The 19435-nt window shown below is 37.8% G+C and overlaps 2 protein-coding genes and 1 pseudogene across 3 annotated transcripts in view; 2 read left to right on the forward strand and 1 right to left on the reverse strand.

Annotated features, from left to right (window-relative positions):
- Positions 1-5081, forward strand: part of LRRC17 (leucine rich repeat containing 17) — a 42076-nt gene extending 36995 nt beyond the window's left edge. For both annotated transcript variants that reach the window (XM_053608548.1, XM_053608549.1), the window contains exon 4: positions 4351-5081. In XM_053608548.1, coding sequence (XP_053464523.1) covers positions 4351-4748 — 398 coding nt within the window. In that variant the 3' untranslated portion in view covers positions 4749-5081. The remainder of the gene's footprint in view (positions 1-4350) is intronic.
- The window catches only part of FBXL13 (F-box and leucine rich repeat protein 13), a 266364-nt gene that overhangs the window by 152970 nt on the left and 93959 nt on the right, over positions 1-19435 (reverse strand). Inside the window, exons 8-9 of the mRNA XM_053608560.1 lie at positions 18789-18884; positions 11125-11257 (exon numbers count right to left, since the gene is read on the reverse strand). Of these exons, the coding sequence (XP_053464535.1) occupies positions 11125-11257; positions 18789-18884 (229 nt within the window). The remainder of the gene's footprint in view (positions 1-11124; positions 11258-18788; positions 18885-19435) is intronic.
- Positions 12994-13470, forward strand: LOC128560226 (probable ribosome biogenesis protein RLP24; annotated as a pseudogene).

Genomic DNA, 19435 nt, shown 5'->3' on the forward strand with positions numbered 1-19435 from the left:
GATCTCAGTGCTTGAAATTGGTCTGTTCAGGAGCTCTATTTCTTCCTGGCTGAGTCTAGGGAGAGGGTGTGATTCCAAATATTGATCCATTTCTTTCACATTGTCAAATTTCTGGGCATAGACTTTCTGGTAGTATTCAGAGATGATCTCTTGAATCTCTGTGGGATCAGTTGTTATTTCCTCTTTATCATTTCTGATTGAGGTTACTAGAGATTTTACTTTTCTATTCCTCGTTAGTCTGGCCAATGGTTTATCTATTTTATTTATTTTTTCAAAAAACCAACTCCTTGTTTCATTAATTTTCTGAATGATTCTTTTGTTTTCAATTTCATTGATCTCTGATTTGATTTTGGGTATTTCTTTTCTTCTACTGAGTTTAGGCTTAGATCGTTCTTCTTTTTCCAATTCCATAAGATCTCTTGTGAGATTGTTGATGTGCTCTCTTTCTGTTTTTCGAATGTAGGCATCTAAAGCGATGAATTTTCCTCTCAAAACTGCTTTTGCAGTATCCCACAGGTTTTGGTAGCTTGTGTCTTCATTGTTGTTATGCTCAAGGAAGTTAATGATTTCCTGTTTTATTTCTTCCTGCACCCATCCGTTATTCAACAGAAGATTAATTTCCATGCCTTTGGGTGGGGTCGAGCATTTTTGTTAGAGTTGAGTTCCACCTTTAGTGCCTTGTGGTCTGAGAAGATACAAGGTAAAATTTCAATTCTTTTGATTCTGTTGATATTTGTTTTGTGTCCCAGGATATGATCAATTTTGGAGAATGTTCCATGGGGTGATGAGAAGAATGTATATTCTTTATCTTTGGGATGGAGTGTTCTATATGCGTCTATCAAGCACAGTTGTTCTAGGGTCTCATTTAAGTCTCTTATATCCTTGTTTAATTTCTGTTTAGAGGATCTGTCCAGCTCTGTAAGAGGAGTGTTAAGGTCCCCTGTTATTATGGTATTATCAGATATCATATTGCTCAGACTGAATAAGTTGTGTTTCAAGAATCTGGGAGCATTTAAATTGGGTGCATAGATATTTAGAATTGAAATGTCTTCTTGTTGTATTTTTCCCTTGACCAATATAAAGTGACCATCTTTGTCTTTTTTGACTTTAGTTGCTTTAAATCCACATGTATCTGAAAATAAGATTGCAACTCCTCTTTTTTTCTGAATTCCATTTGCCTGAAAAATTGTCTTCCAACCCTTGACTCGGAGCTTTAATTTGTCTTTTGAAGCCAGGTGTGTTTCTTGCAGACAGCAAATGGATGGCTTGTGTTTTTTAATCCAGTCAACCAATCTATGTCTCTTCAGTGGGGAATTCAAGCCATTAACATTTATTGAGATAATTGATAAGTGTGGTAGTATTCTATTCGTCTTATTTGGTGAGAGTCCATTGCTTAGTTTTATCTTTTGCATCAGTGTGGAGGTTTGGTTCTGTCCTTTAATTTCTGAGTTCTTACTTTGCTGCTGATCCATTGTGGTGGTCAGTGTGCAGAACAGGTTGAAGTATTTCCTGTAGAGCTGGTCTTGTTGTGGCAAATTTCCTCAATGTTTGTATATCCGTAAATGATTTGATTTCTCCGTCAATTTTGAAGCTTAGCTTAGCAGGGTACAGAATTCTGGGCTGAAAATTGTTCTGTTTAAGTAGATTAAAGGTAGATGACCATTGTCTTCTTGCTTGGAAAGTTTCATTAGAGAAGTGTGCAGTCAATCTGATGGATTTGCCACTGTAGGTCAACTGGCACTTACTCCTGGCAGCTTGCAGAATCTTTTCTTTTGTCTTGACTTTGGACAGGTTCATCACAATGTGTCTTGGAGAAGCTCAGTTAGAGTTAGGGCGACCTGGGGTCCGATAGCCCTCTGAAAGCAGTGTGTCAGAATCTTTGGTGATATTTGGGAAATTTTCTTTTATAATATTCTCTAGTATGGCTTCCATTCCTCTGGGGCATTCTTCTTCCACTTCTGGAATTCCTATAACTCGTATGTTGGAACGCTTCATAAAGTCCCATAATTCTGACAGTGAACGTTCTGCTTTCTCTCTCTTCTTTTCTGCCTCTTTTACTATCTGAGTTATCTCAAAAACTTTGTCTTCTACCTCTGAAATTCTTTCTTCTGCATGGTCTAACCTGTTGCTGATACTTTCCATTGCATCTTTAAGTTCCCTGATTGACCGTTTCATTTCCTTCAGCTCTGCTATATCCTTTTTATATTCTTCATATCGTTCATCTCTGATTTGATTCTGTTTTTGGATTTCCTTTTGGTTATTTTCCACTTTATTAGCAGTTTCCTTCATTGTTTCCATCATTTCTTTCATTGTTTTCAACATGTGTATTCTAAATTCCCTTTCTGTCATTCCTAACATTTCTGTATAGGTGGAATCCTCTGCAGTAGCTACCTCATGGTCCCTTGGCGGGGTTGTTCTGGACTGGTTCTTCATGTTGCATGGAGTTTTCTGCTGATTCTTCCTCATGGGTGATTTCTTTTATCTGTTTCCTTGCCCTAATTTTCCTTTCACTTCCTCTTGCTCTTTAAGTTCTCGTGCCTGTGGACTAAGTGTTACAGGACCAGAAGGGTGAGAAGGTTGAAGAGCAAAAAAGGGATGAAAGAAAGGAGGACCGAGTGATAAGGAAAAAAAAGAAAAATCGAGAAAGGAGAGAGGGTGGGTAAAAAGAATATTGACAAAAAGAAGAGAGGCACAGAAAGCGGGAGACAGAGCAATATAGGTGTACAGTAGGGTACTTTGATACAACCTTAAAAAAAAAAAAAACACCTTTTGGGGGTGCCCAGTTGGGTGGTTCCCTTGAGGTCAGCAGCTCTTTGCTAACCTGATCAGACACAGTACCCCACCTTCACCAAGTAGAGAGGAAAGACAAAAATGCTATAAATCAAACCAAAACAAGCAAACAGAAAACTTTACGGGATAAAATTGGCTGGAAAAACCAAATAATAGCGGTAGAAACACTAACAAAAATGAAGTTCTAATTATTGAAATAGGCAGCAATGGAAAATTATAATTAAATTAGAAAAATTGAGAAAGAAAAAAGATCTGTATGGAAAAGGTTGAACTTAAAAAACAAAACAACAATCCACAACATCAAAATAAACAAAAAAAAATAACCAAACCAAAAAAAAAAAAAAACCCAACCAAAAACAAAGCAGTATGTATATGTTATTGAATATTGTCTGGGCAACACGTGGTCTTCTGGGGTATGAGATGTTAATCACAGTTCTGATACGACTGGAGGCTGCTAGTTTCTCAAACCCCAGCAGGTAGACACCCTAAATCTCTCTTCAGCCCACTTAAAAGGCACTTTGAACTTGTTCACTTACTGAGCAGAAGCTTTCTCTGGGAAGTGCTTGTCGCTGGAATCACTGCTGAGGTGGCTATCCACTTACCCTGTGTGTCAAAACTGGTCTCCCTCTGCCCCCGAGGGTTAGGGCTGCAAGGCGGCTCAGACCCCGCCCTTAGGCTACTTGGTCGCTGGGTTACCAGCTCCCACCCAATTCCAGCTCTGCAACCCTGATGGCGGAGCTTGCCGGGGCAGATCGCTCACAATGTCTGCCTGTGACCCAGAGCCAAACACTATTAGCTCCGTCTGGCTCAGCGGCTCAGACTGGGGCCCTAGACAAAGGCCAAAGTTCTCCACACTCCCGCTCAGGCTCTCCCCAAGACAGTTCAGCTGAGTGCCAAGTCCAAAGACACCAAAACAGTTCACAGGTAAGGCCTTTCTGGTTTGCAGTCTCGCTGCTACTGAACTTATAGTTGTGGGCGGGTTTAGACCGATTGAACACACGTGACCACTTGCCGGTTTTCCACTGTTTTAGTCCTCCTCTTGGGGTCCAGAAGTCTCTCGCTGACTCCCTGTATCCTCTCAGGGGTGATGATAGGCAGATCCCACCAGCCAGAGATGCCTGGAGTCCTATCTCCCCAGACTCACGGTGCCCAGATGCAAGGAAGCTGTTACTCGGCTGCCATCTTGCTCCGCCTCCTATACTGGTTTCTTTTCTCCTTCATGAGAGGGACCCACTTTCAATTCTCTTGGAAGAGCTCTAAACTTTCACTTCCTAAATAAAATCTGTGTTATCCCAGGAAGGCAAATGGAAAGTACACAGGGAGGACAATGAACTGTGGCAAAGCCTTTGTCATATGATAGTGACCTCGCAGGCGTGAGGGCGTGTGTGTGGCTCGCCCTCTGCGGCCAGTCAGGGTTTCTCTGTGGGAAAGCGGAGAGGAGATCGCAGAGCCGCTCTGCCTCAAGCCTCTTATTTTTAATTTGTGTTTATCCTGAAGATATACCATACAGTTGGATTGACTCAACTGTTCACTGGTTTAATAAACACTCTCTGTTTCCAGCTGCTTTTTCAGGGCTCACACACTTAGAAGAGTTAGATTTATCAAACAACAGTCTGCAAAATTTTGACTATGGAGTATTAGAAGACTTGTATTTTTTGAAACTCTTGTGGCTGAGAGATAATCCTTGGAGATGTGACTACAACATCCACTACCTCTACTACTGGTTAAAGCACCACTACAACGTCCATTATAATGGCCTGGAATGCAAAACGCCTGAAGAATACAAAGGGTGGTTTGTGGGCAAATACATTCGAAGTTACTATGAAGAATGTCCCAAAGACAAGTTACCAGCGTACCCTGAGACATTCGACCAGGATACAGAAGACGATGAATGGGAAAAAATACACAGGGATCACATACCAAAGAAGCAAAGTGTAAGAATTACTATAGTGGGATAATGTAGAACTTGTCCTGGTTGTAACTAGTCTAATATTTGCTATACTGTCATCAGAAAACCATACGTTTACATTTTGATTAACTGTGTTGCCTATTTATGCAGGGTATCCAGCTATGGGAAGCTTTCTTTAATTATTAGTAAAATTCTTATTGTGACAATTACATAATCCAGAGTACTCTCCTCCTGCTTGCGTGTTCATGAAGCAGTCTCCTCTAATAACAATTCCACACTGGTAACCTGCATGAGCTGGGGCCTAACAATGGCATTAGAATTTCATGATGTCCTGTATAAATGTTTTTACTGATTTTTGACAATTAAAAAAAAACTTGATTCACTTGTACATGTCTTTCAGGAGCTGTTTGTACATACCTAAAGAAAATTAAAATGTTTAGCCATAACAAAATGTCATTCCTTCCCCTCAACAGCCCCCCTCAGCTTCTACATGAAATAAATTTCTGATTCCTGTAAATTCCAAAATAAGAATACTAGTAAATCTAAATTCTCAACCATTCTTCATTGATCTTTGCAAAAAAACTGTCAAGCTACACCTGAAGGAGAATTATCACAAGCAATAGAAAGTACAAGAATTATACTGGAAGCACTCTGAGAAACAGTTGTAGATGGTGTGAATCATGAGCTCTAAAGAGATATAAACACTGGTGAGTGTAAAAATAGCATTGTGGGTTTGTTCTTTTTATTTTTAAAGCAGGGCTCACACTGGGAAGCCCTCCCTGCTAAGCTAATATGTCAAGGAGCATAAAACAAAGGGTTAAGTTAGAATTCATGGTCAGAATTTGGTATGAAGCAAAAAAAAAAAAAGGAAAAAATATCAGAGGATATTTATTCTCTCACACACATACACACACAGAGTGTGCGTGCGTGCACACAGTCTGACAATTAACTTCACAAACTCATCCTAGGTAAAGTGTGCTACATACCTCATTGCTGACTATCACCACAGTTACCTTCAAAGTACTCCCCTTGGGAAGCCAGGCAGTGACACCAACACCTAGTCTACCCTGCAAAGCAATTTTGAAACTCTTTTTCTGAAATGGTCATCAGTGCTATCATCATATAGCTCACAAAAACATACAACAACAATAATGAATGCCACTCAGCATGATACTACCACATGTCAACATGAACACACTGATATACCAAGGTTCTGAAACCAAAGTGAGTTGTTTGTATAGTGTACTATATGCCAATGTATATAGTACATTGTATTAGTACTTACATACTAATGCCAATGTAAGGTCACAGTGGCAAGTTCAAGAACTTAATTGTCAGAACTTTGCCCAACAATTCTAATGGTCATTCCGAAAAGAGTTCCAAAACTGCTTTGAAGGGTGAACTAGACACTCATGTTGGTGCATAGCTTCCCCAGGCGATTATTTCAAAGGTGACCATAATAATACTCAGCAATGAGGTATGTAGTACTTTTTCTAGGATGAGTTCACAAACTTAATTGTCATACCTCATATATAATGTGTTATTATATTTCATATATCACATATATAAGATATGTATTGAAAAGAAGCAGAGCAAGTACCAGGAAGGTTAATTCTTTCTCTCCATGAGCACCAATGAGGGCAGGAGAGAGTTTCGGTCCAAGTTGTTAAAATCTGTATTAATATGTACAGGAAATCAAAAGAATGGGAAGCTCAAAGTGTTGCCAAAACTAGGGATTTAGGAAATAACTCTGGATTGTATTACCAATAGTTTGGGTCAGAGGGGAAGACTTACAGATACTGGTTCTCTACGCAAATTTCCACATTGTTCACTGTTAAAAACACTGTTAAATCTGAAGAGTTACCAGCAAAATAACAAATGAATTCATGAGCCTCAGAATGGAATATTAAGCACATAGTTCCTGAAACAGCCAAGATTTGATGACGGAGAAAACCTGATGTGACCTTTGAAGACGACAGGAGAATCACACTGGGGACAAAAAGATTCTGGAATAAAATGAGATTAAACCTGATTCAGAAAAATTTAATTTAATTTTTAGAGGCCAGTTAGGGATTTTATTGGTTGATTTTTATATTCAGTTTCATCCCCAGGGATCTATTTGGAAATAAAGCTCTGGAACACAGTGAAATAGAAATTAACCCAGACCAGCCAAAAATTAGTCAGTAGGAGTTACTAACAACTCTCAGAGCTGAAGTTGAAGTACATTCTTGACAGCTTAAGATTTGCTATTCTTGGCTCAGCGCCTGCAGCTCAAGAGGGTAGGGCACCAGCCACATACACCAGACCTGGTGGGTTCAAATCCAGCCCGGGCCCGCCAAACAACAATGACAACTATAACCAAAAAATAGCTTGGCATTGTGGTGGGCGCCTGTAGTCCCAGCTACTTGGGAGGCTGAGGCAAGAGAATCTCTTAAGCACAAGAGTTTGAGGTTGTTGTGAGCTGTGATGCCACGGCACTCCACCCAGGGTGACAGCTTGAGACTCTGTCTCAAAAAAAAAAAAAAAAAGATTGCTCTTCTCTGAATAAGAGTTTATAGTTTTACAGGGAAGCACAGTTGATCTATGGAATGAACAGTTAGATACTTCTCTTCTACCAATTTCTTGATAGTTACATTAATAATTTGCCTTTGGACTTTTCTTCTATTTAATAATGAAGGCGGCACTGTAGCTCAGTCGGCAGGTCGCTGGCCACATACACGAGGGTGGCGTGTTCAAACCCGGCACAGGCCAGCTAAAACAATGACAACTGCAACAACAAAATAGCTGGGTGTTATGTAGTCCTAGCTACTTGGGAGGCTGAGGCAAGAGAATCAATTAAGCCCAAGAGTTGGAGGTTGCTGTGAGCTGTAACGCTATGGCGCAATACCCAGGGCGACAGCTTGAGACTCTGTCTCAAAAAAAAAATAATAATAATAGATAATGAAGTTCATGAGATTCAAAACATAAGTTTATCTTATAGTAGTCAAAAATATGACTATCATTAGATACACATATTGACCATATATACTTATCACTTGAGTATTTGGATAAATTTTGTTTTTTTAGGGCGACGCCTGTGGCTCAAAAGAGTAGAGCGCCAGCCCCACATACCAGAGGTGGTGGGTTCAAACCCAGCCCCAGCCAAAAAAAAACTTTAAAAAGGTTTGTTTTTTTAACTTTCCCACTAGTCCTAAGATTCTCTAATTTTTCTGAAATAAATAAGGTTTACTCTAAACTGAGGTCACCTGAATTCCAAGCCTGAATTAATTCTGACATAAGGCCTGGTTTTTTGAGAAAGTTATTTAAGTTTCAAAAGTTGTTTTGTTTTGTTTTTTTCCATTTACTTAGCATTCCCTCTTCTGGAGCCTATACCTTGGATCAATACGTGTCTTTTTCTGAAATATCTAAACAAGTCTCCTGCTCTAGCAAATAGAGGTAATTCAGAAATGAGAATCTATTTGCCTAAATTCTGTAAACTGGTCCCCTCATCTACCTTTTAAACATTTTAAAATAACATTCTTTTTTTATTTTTTCTCTCTCTCTCTTTTCTTTTTTAGATAGATTCTTACTCTGTCACCCTGGGGTGGAGTGCCACGGCATCATCATAGCTCACAGCAACCTCAAACTCTTGGGCTCAAGAAATCCTCTGGCCTCAGCTTCCCAAATAGCTGGGACTACAGGCACCTGCCATGACACCCAGCTAGCTTTTTCTATTTTAAGTACAGATGGGTTCTCCCTCTTGCTCAGGCTGGTCTCAAACTCCTGAACTCAAGCAATCCACCCGCCTCAGCCTCCCAGAGTGTGAGGATTACAGGCATGAGCCACCACACCCAGCTGTAAGATGACATTCTAAAGTTAATTTTCTTCTAATCCTTTTATTGACATAGGATTACAACTATTGTGTCCAGTCAAAGAACCCAAAGTATCAGCCAATATTTATCTTCAATCTAACAATCAGAGAACTAAAATTCTTGCCAGAAATGTGTGCAATTCTAGACTTATCAACAGATGAACTGACTTTAGCCGGGGGTGGGGGGGTGGGGATGGAAAAACTAAAACATCTCTGAGAATGGTTTTTATCTCTGACAGACTCAAACTTGCTGGACATAAAAGTAATTTCAGTAAGTAATCTTTGTCAAATTAAAAATCTCACAAAGATGAAATAGTTACTTCCTTAAGAAAATCAAAGTCTACTCAGGCTTTTATGTTTTCTTCTGTGAAAAAGATACTTGGACTAAGACCTGGTAGGGTGGCTCATATCTATAATCCCAGCACTTCAGAAGGCCAAGGCAAGAGGATCCTTTGAGGCCAGGTGTTTGAGGCCAGCCTGGACAACTTGTAGAGATAGTAAGACCCTATCTCTACAAAATATAGAAAAAATTAGTCAAGCATAGCAACATGTGTCTGTAGTTACATGGGAGGCTGAGGCAGAAGAAATGCTTGAGCCCAGGAGTTTCAGGATTCAGTAAGCTATGTTTGTGCCATGGCATTCCAGCTTTGGTGACAGAGGAAGACTATGTCTTTTTTCAAAACTCTATAACATTCCTAGAAGTCAAGCAGGAATAGTGTTGGTGGATCAGAAATTAATAGTTCTTAAAAATCCAAAGGCAGATGTGATCAGATTGAACTAGGACTATGAGGGAGAGAGCTGCTGTACAAGTGAGAATTGTATTATATTCCCACATCCCAGAAATGAATAAAATAATATGAATGTTATTGTCATTAAAAATATGAAAAAAGGGGTCAAGAACAAGACAAGATTATTGCCTACCCCTGCTACTTTCCAATACTGCAAAGGAGCTCCTAAGGAATGAATGTAAAAAAATGAGAGAAAAAAAGAAAAAATATAATAGGAATAAGAGGAAATAAAACTGTTGATTGTAACAGGCAACATAGAAAACCCAAGAGAATCAACTGACAAACTATTAAAACCAAGAAGAGGGCTTACTACATGGTCAGATACAATGATATCAGACAAAAAAACTATAGCTTTCTATAGTACTAGCAATAACCAATCAGAATTATCCTATTTTATATAATTTCTTTTTTCAAGAAAAATATTTACAGATACAGTTGAAACTCTTTGTGTACCTCTTCCCCATTTCATTAAATTGTCTCTCTATCCCCTTACATAACCATTATTTGCAGCTATAGTTTTTCATTCCCATGCATGCTTTTTATGTTACTAGCTATATGTGTGTCCTCGAAAAGGTATTATTGAAATTATTTCAAAAGAAAAAGTACATATATATTATTTTACATATTCAAAAACTATATGTAAATGGTATTAGATTATATACATCATTCTGCAATTTGATTTTACCCATTAATATCTTCAGACTTACTCAAGTTGATACTTACACATGTATATGGCATTCTTTTTTTATTATTTGGAATCAGTAAGAATGTACAATTTTTTGAAATATGTATATTCTTGCTCTCATTTCCAGAAATGTATATGTGATAAGTAAAAAACTAATCTCAAAGGATATATAGGTTGAAGACAAATATCACAATGGAAGTACAAAAAAGCCAAGTTGAAAAAAATTGAAAATAATCTCAATGTCCATCAACAGGAAGAAGGTTTAATAAATTATGGTACATCTATAATATGGAAAATGATATCATAGTATTTAAAAGAATTTAGTAGATCTAGATGTACTGACATGAAAAGATTTCCAGAACACAAAAGAAAATATAAAACCATATACCCCCTTTATGTTAAAAATTAAAAATGGGCTCCACGCCTGTGGCTCAAGCAGCTAAGGCGCCAGCCACATACACCTGAGCTGGTGGGTTCGAAACCAGCCCGGGCCCGCCAAACAACAATGACGGCTGCAACCAAAAAATATAGCCAGGCGTTGTGGCAGGCACCTGTAGTCCCAGATACTTGGGAGGCAGAGGCAGGAGAACCTCTTGAGCCTAGGAGTTGGAGGTTGCTGTGAGCTGTGATGCCACAGCACTCTACCAGGGTGACAGCTTGAGGCTCTGTCTCAAAAAAAATAAAAAATTAAATTAAATTAAAATTAAAATTGTATATTTTTCACCATATATATATTTTATAAAAACAGAAAACGGATACATTGGTGCCTTGGAATAAGTGAATGGATTTGAGTTGAAGAAAGATGCTTTTACTATCCATTGTTAGATTTTTTTTTTTAGAGAACATTTTATTACATTGTATTTTTTAGTACATAAATTGATGATCCATTGATAGAAAAATACTAGACAAAAAGAAAGTGATCAGGAAGAATACACAGATGACCAACTTCCAGGATCTGACTATATTACAAGCTTTTTAAATGGTAATAATTAACATTTTTGTGAACTAACACTGAAGTTTCTACTTTATTTATGCTTTTCTTTTTATTTGCTTAATTAGAATACAGGAAAACAAGACAAATAGTTACAATAAACATACTTACTAACAGATTTGAAAGTTTTTGGTCGGAAAAGACAACCACGGAAATTCAAACGCAGCACATTGAGACGCCACCTTTGCAAAGTAGATACAACGTATTTATCTGTAATTATGTTTTTCACTGTGGAAAAATCAATCTAAAAATGATAAATAAAAGACATTAAGAAATGAGAAAAATCTTTTTTCATGTAAAAATTTTAAGTGTTTTAAAGCATCAAGTACTAAAAGCTTTTCATCAAATCATTTCCAAATAGAAACTGAAATGTTACTTTGAGTGTTCTATTTAGTAATAGTATTGAATGGTTCATTTATAATTTCATAGATAAAATAAGGAATACACACACACATTTCCCTGTTTGCTTCCAAAAATGTATTTGAGTTGGCTGATAAAAAGTATAGTACATTAGGATAAAAAATGTAAATGCAAATTGGCTTAACATAGGAGATAATGTCCAGTCTCTCTCACGAATTAAGATATATAAATTCAAGAGCAGAGAGAGGGAAGGAGAGAAGGGGGTGGGACCTTGGTGTGTGCCACACCTTTGGGGGGCAAGACACAATTGTAAGAGAGACTTTACCTAACAAATGCAATCAGTGTAACCTGGTTCTTGTACCCTCAATGAATCCCCAACAATAAAAAAAAAAGATATATAAATTAAAACAACCATGAGATATCAGATACTAAAAAGTACAGAAAGCTAAGAAAAATGTAGAGCAAATGATATTCTGTAACTCTATACACTTTTGTGAGTATAAATCAATCCTTACCCTAATAATTTTACATCTGGGAATGTATCCTACAGATATAGTCATACGTGTGTACAAAAAAAAAAAAAAGAGAAACAATGCTCACTACAGTATTTTAATAGCAAGATAGAAACCAAACTAAATACCTTTCAATATGAGATTGATTAAATAAATTAAAGAAATTCCATGTAACAAAACACTGTACAGAAGATGAAGTTAGGGCAAAAAATACAACTTAAAAAGCAACAATATCCAAGTGTGCTACTCTCTGATTGGATGATTTAACTCAGGGACAAAATCCACAATATCTAGAGGACTCAATGTTCTCAAATCCACCATGAATATTACTCTCAATGCCCAGCTTTTTTATGAGAATTGGGTCACAGACCGCAAGATATTATTTTAAAAGTACCTGGAGAGCAGAAATTCTATTCTTCCAGTTAAGGAAAAGCAAATGGCAAACCTGGCATTCCTTAATAAATATTTAATAATTCAGAGCACATACTTTGTAGTCAGATAAGCCTGAATCTCATCCCAGGCACTTAATGTTAAAAATTTAGACAGGAATGGTGATGGGTGGGGCCACACCTACAGCGCATCTTAGAATGGATACAGGCAAAACTTACTAAAGGCAGAATACAAATGTCTACATACAATAACTAAGAAAATGCCATGAAGGCTACGTTGAACAGTTTGATGAGAATATTTCCGATTGTATATGAAACCAGGACATTGTACCCCTTGATTGCACTAATGTACACAGCTATGATTTAACAATAAAAATTAATTAAAAATTAATTAAAAATAAAATAAAATTCATCATGATAGAAGTATTAAAAAAAATTTAGACAATTACTTAACTAAGCCTTAGTTTTTCTCAATCTGTAAGATGGGAAAAACAATAATGACTAACTCAGGAAGCTACAGAGACAAACTGAGAAAATTCAAGTAAAGTGCTTAGTGCAGCACTTGGCATACAGACAGCAATAAAAATTAGCTACTGTTATTAGTTTAAAAAAACATGACAAAGCAGCACAAACATGAAGTAAAGAGATTTAAAAATCAAGCATAGGGTCATTTCCTCTCAAGCCTGGGTTCGGTAGTTGGAGACCTACACAGGTTCAATATGCATATCAAGAAATGCTATTTCTGTTCGAGGCCAATCTACTCTGGCCATAGCATGATGTTCATCCACAATGATTGCAAGGTGTTCAGATTTTGTAAATACAAATGTTAAAAAAAAATTTTAAAGGAGCACAGTCCTGGCAAGGTCAGGTGGACTAACGCATTCTGGAAAGTAGCTGGTGAAGAGCTTACAATTCACTTGAATTTGAAAATTTAGAAAACTGAACATGCAAATACCAGGGAGATAAATGAATAAAATTATTGATGCAATGAAGACTCTTGAAGAGATCAAACAGAAACACCAGCTAAATTTATAATGAACAGATTAAAGAAAAATAAAGAGCTACAGAAAGTTCAGAACATCAAAGAAGTTAAGCAAAACATACATCTTATCCAAGCCCCTCTTGCAGGCAAAGGAATGCAGCTGGATGAGAAAATGGTACAGCAATTAGGATGTGGACATGAAAATGTTTCTTAAAACTCTGTCTGTAACCATTCCTATATGTACATTTGAAAAAGTCCTTTGGAGACTAGAACATTTAGGTTATTGATTTATTTTTTACATAAGGTCACTCGAAAGGTAATTAATAATATATCTCCTACATTGCTATCAACAAAATATCAGATAGTACAGATGTTAGATTGCATCTCAATGTTATTCACTGATAGATATGCTTATGTAAATTGTGAAAATTCTGTTTGTAAATATATAAGTGAATTGTGGACATAACTGTGCCATTTGGGTAATAGCACTAGATAGCATTTATATAATCACTAAGGACAAAAAGTCTAGCTAGTGATAGGTAAAATAAAATTTTCTTTGCAGTAAAATACTCCCTTTATTAATGTTATGAAGGAAGGATATAATAAGGAACTAACAATTTGTAGATATTAGCTTCTAATAATATCTTTTTTTTTTTTTTTTTTTTGGCCAGGGCCAGGTGTGAGGAGGCCGGCGCCCTACTCCTTTGAGCCACAGGCACCACCCTAATATCTTTTATTTTGATGAGTATTTTCTGTTTGGGGTTATTAGCATCCTACAAGAGCACAGTGACCTCTTACCATGAAGGCTAATTACACTGAACTGTTTTGGCCTGATTTAACTGTTCTAAGAAGTAGTTATGGATGTTGGGAATGAAAGCTGAATAATTTATGTCTGAAATGGCACCATATAATTTCCACTTTGGAGAATACTCAGTTCTAACTTGTGACTCCTAGTAGAACAAAGTTTATTTTTCTAGCCCAGCAGTGATCTAGAAGCAGAGGAATCCAGTGCTTTTTTAAAAATTGTTGTAGGGCGCTGGTCCCATATGCCGTAGGTGGTGGGTTCAAACCCAGCCCCGGCCAAAAACCACAAAAAAAAAAAAAAGAAAAAGAAAAAATTGTTGTATAGGAGCAGTGTGAAGAAGAGGAGCCAGGGGTAAGGTGCTAGCACTGTGGGGGGCCAAGGCGGGTAAATTCAAGAGTTCAAGACCATCCTGGGCAAGAGCAAGACCCCATCTCCACTACAGAAAAAACTAACTGGGTGTTGTGGTGGGTGGGCACCTGTAGTCCCAGCTACTTGGGAGACTGAGGCAAGAGGATAGCTTGAACCGAAGAGTTAGAGGTTGCTCTGAGCGATAATGACTCCACAAAGAAAAAATAAAAAAAAGAGACAGCAAGAACAATCCCAGGACCAACCAAAGTACTAAGCGCTGCTGCATCCCCGCTTATAGCCTGCATAGTGCTGCCACCACCATGCCCAAAAGGAAGGCTAAAGGGGATGCTTAAGGAGAGAAAGACAAGGCAAGGGACAAACCACAGAGATCCACAAGGTTGTCTGCTAAAGCTGCTCCTCCAAAGCTAGAGCCCAAGCCTAAAAAGGCCCTTGCAAAGAAGGCAGAGAAGGTACCCAAAGAGAAAAAGGGAAAGGCTGACATTGGCAAGGAGGGGACTAACGCTGCAGAAAATGCAGATGTCAAAACAGCCAGGCACAGAAAGCTGAAGGTGCAGGAGATGCCAAGTGAAGTGTGTGCATTTTTTCAAAGTTACGTTGTTAGCACACAGAAAACTTCACTGTTACTTTTTGGAGAAAGGGGATATATCACTAATAGAATGTCTCCAAGCTAGACTGACATGGAGAAAATACCTTTCCCTTCTAGTTTTGAGTGACTTCCTCTTTGCTCCCAAGAGAAGGGATTCCCTGATGTCAACACACAGCAACCTTGGCACAAATGCCTTTTGCTATGAAAAAACTAATTTATTTTTATGTCCTATTCTCCCTCTCTGCCTTCAGCATAGTCTTAACTCCCTTAAATCCAGTCACCTCTTAGAATTGACCCCCAATAATTGGTTACCAGTATGTCAAGGAATCTAGGCTTTTCCAGTGACACTGAGATGGCAGCTCTCAAAAGAGCAGCAGTTCCATTTGTAGATTGTGGATGTTCAGACAAATTCTGCCATTTTCATTTCATTTCCTGAAAGTCAGGGTCAGCTTGCAAAAAGTTGTTAAACAACATGCTAAATGTGGAATGTCAACCCTCACTCTAAACTTTCCCTGTTCAGAGCATCAAATGAAGACTTCATTGGGTTTTACACTGGCTCCCTTGAGGAAGAGAGTTTGAAAGTTATTATACACTGTTAACAACTGTCCCCCCATGTCTTGCCTGATATACTATGATTGTTTATGAAAAGTATCTTTAATAAAGCTGGATACAGTTTGGCTTAGAAAAAAATAAAATTTGTTATGTGATTTTCTTTATAAAAGCTCTTAATAGGTTTTGAAAAATAGAATTTATGGGTAGAACATCTGTCCTTTAGTTGTACATAAAATAAAACCATTTTTAAAGTAATGGTTTAGAAATAAAAATCAAGCATAGAATAGAACTAAAATACACAACACACAAGCAAAGCCTGTTTGATATTCTTAGTGTGCTTGCAGGCATGCAGACACACATACTCCTTGCATTTTCTAATATGGACTCCTAGGATGGCACTTTTGTACTGTTCTTGCACTAGTGTATTTCTGTACTATTTCTGTACCCTAAAACATGTCTATGTTTCTCATTCCAGAAAGACACTGGGGAAGAGGACTCAGCCAATGATTAAAAGGAAAAAATAAGCAAATAAGCATATATCACCCAAATTCTCTTGTTTCTTGGATGATACTTTAATCTCAACAAATGTGATGGGGCAGCGCCTGTGGCTCAGTGAGTAGGGCGCCAGCCCCATATACCAAGGGTGGTGGGTTCGAACCTGGCCTCGGCCAAACTGCAACAAAAAAATAGCTGGGCATTGTAGCGGGTGCCTGTTTTCCTAGCTACTCCGGAAGTTGAGGCAAGAGAATTGCCTAAGTCCAAGACTGGAGGTTGCTGTGAGCTATGACACCATGGCACTCTACCAAAAGCGACAAAATGAGACTCTGTCTCTAAAAAAAAAAATACAAATATGATCATCTATGCCATTAATCAATGTTCAGTGGCCACATATTCCCTATTGTCTAAAGTCCAGTTCATAGGTTACTTCATAATCCTTCCTTATTGCTAATGATTAGAGGACTGATGCTAACACATGCTAAGACTGACGTATTAATACGTGGTGTAGTGCCATTTATGGCATAGAAACTCTAAAAGGGGTATCCAACCTTTTATTTCTCTGCCACTCTTGGAAGAATAAGAGTTGTCTTGGGCCACACATTAAATACATAAACACTAACAAAGCTGGTTAGCAAAAAAAAAAAAAGATCTGTGTATACTTTTTGTAATATGTGACACCACAGATAAGCAAAAAACATCCTCACAAAATCAGCCTGCAGCCTGAGGGCCACAGGTTGTACCTCCCTGCTCTTAACCTCACTCAAAGAAACCAAGAGGAATTGAGAAGGTACCAGTGGCTCTGGCGTCATACATCAATTCAACATCTTTACATTACATGAAAGCACTATGTCGTTCTTAGTTGTACTGTTCTGTTCTCACTTTAGCAAGAAGAGAATTGATTCTATCTTGCCAAATCCATCCTACCTAATAAATTAGGTATTCCTGGCTTAAGTTTATTTTTAGCTTAAGGCAGTGAGTCTCAAACTTTAGCCTATAACAAAATCATCTGGATGAATTACCAAAACAGATTGCTGATTACTACCCCCAGAATTTCTGATTCAGTAGGTCTGGGATAGAACCTGAGAATTTGCATTTCCAACAACTTCCTGGGTGATGCTAATGCTACTGGTCCCAGGACCACACTTTGAGAACCACTGGTTTAAAGTAATAAATCTCTTCCCCCTGTGCTCAGTGGCTCATGCCTGTAATTCTAGCATTCTGGGAGGCCAGGGAAGGGGGACTTCTTGAGCTCAGTAGTTTGAGACCAGCCTGAGCAAGAGCGAGACCCCATCTCTACTAAGAATAGAAAAACTAGCTGGGTGTAGTGTGACAGGTGCCTGTAGTCCCAGCTACTCGTGAAGCTGAGGAAAAAGGATCACTTGAACCCATCCATGAGTTTGAGGTTGTTGTGAACTACAAAGCCATAGCACTTTACCTAAGGAGACAAAGTAAGACTCTGCCCAAAAAAAACAGGGTACATACAAAAATAAATAAATAAATCTCTTTAAAAAATAAATAAATCTCTTACTTAGATATTTGGGGATGTTATTTTTTCCTTTGGAAAGCCATAAAGAAGACAAAATGAATCCACTGGTCTAAATGAGAAAAAATATGTACAATATTAAGGTCAGGACATATCTGCAGAAGCCCGGTAGGGGTTAGAAAAAAAACAACACTTCTGGCTCGATGCCTGTGGCTCAAGTGGCTAAGGCGCCAGCCACATACACCCGAGCTGGCAGATTTGAATCCAGCCTGGGCCTGCCAAACAACAATGATGGCTGCAACCAAAAGATAGACCAGTGTTGTGGCAGGCGCCTGTGGTCCCAGCTACTTGGGAGGCAGAGGCAGGAGAATTGCTTAAGCCCAGGAGTTGGAGGTTGCTGTGAGCTGTGATGCCACTGCACTCTACCCAGGGTGACAACTTGAGGCTCTGTCTCAAAAAAAAAAAAAAAAAACATTTCTGCCTAGAGGCCACACCTGGCAGTGAGGAACAAAGTCAGGGCAGGAAGTTATATTTCTTTAAGTTCAGCAAATTTCTCTTTCCACAATTTTATCTTACCCTTCATCTTATATTCTGCCTTTATTTATGAATTGTGTCAAATGTGGCACAATTCTAATAAGCATTTTAGCACAAATCTTTGTTCAGAAGGCAATGAGAAATTGGGATGTTCACAAACTTTTAGCTGAAAATATTATCAATACTAAAATATCAATATTATTGTTTATTAATCATCCCTGGCCACTCCATGGTCACATAAATCTCTGCTCTAGTCTATTTACATACTAGCAGCCAAGTACACTAAAGTCATCCTTTCTTTTTTGTAGAACTACCCCCTCCAAATTATGAGTAATAAAAAGGCTATTGCACACCACAACTCTTTCCCATATTCAAGGACTGAACACACCATCTGTGCTCATGAAAAGAAAGCAGACAAACATTAATAACAAAACTAGAATGGGGTACAAACTCCCAATAAAATGGAGCTTTGTTTCCATCCAAAAGTAATATTCAATTAGTATGTACATTTTAAAATACCAATAACGTTATCTTTTAAAATAACATTATTATCTTTCAATTTTTTCCTCCAGACCTGTGCTTGAACAAAAGAAAACCAAATGCACTTTGCTAGAAGGAGGAGGAGCAAGGAAAAGGCAGCTATATAGTAGTCCATTCTCCTTTCAGAACTAGAACAAAGACACAATTCAGTTAGCATCTACTTACAGCAGTCCACAATGAGCTCATCTGCGTCATTGAAAGCCAGGCATGACTAATTTGACTACATACTACTGCATCTCTTAAACTCAGGTAGAAGAAAATCTAAACACAAAGAAAAATACACAATTTTGAAAAAATATATGAACTTCAAAGTAACTCTTCTACTGCTAACTGGGGTGTGTGTGTGTGCATGGGTGTGTGTGCACACATGTGAATAACGGTACTGTTCTCCATACATTGCAATTGCAGTTTAAGTGCTAGAATTTCATCTGAAGATAGAAATTTTATCCAAAGTACTGGAACTTATTTGATAATGCTTTTTATATAATGTAATCTTCTTAATTGATGGTTGCAGAAGGACGGTGAGAAAGATAAGCATATTTGTTTTATTTTCTGAATGAAGGTAGAATTCTGCTAGGAAACAAGTGATTTTCTCTAAATAGTAGGTGGTACACAGAAGACATTCAATAATTTGTGGAACTAACCTGGATTCCTTCTAAAGTTATAGAATTCCTGGGAAAGATCAATAAACCCATTTTGCCTATTATTTCTGGAGAAATGGTAGACCAGAAAATCAGGAAATCCTTTGATACAAAACATAAGTAAATGCTAAAACAAACATTTTTTAAAAAAACATTTCAGTTTTCAAGAAA

Source organism: Nycticebus coucang, chromosome 11 (genome assembly GCF_027406575.1).
Source record: "Nycticebus coucang isolate mNycCou1 chromosome 11, mNycCou1.pri, whole genome shotgun sequence".
In the NCBI taxonomy this organism is placed as follows: domain Eukaryota; kingdom Metazoa; phylum Chordata; class Mammalia; order Primates; family Lorisidae; genus Nycticebus; species Nycticebus coucang.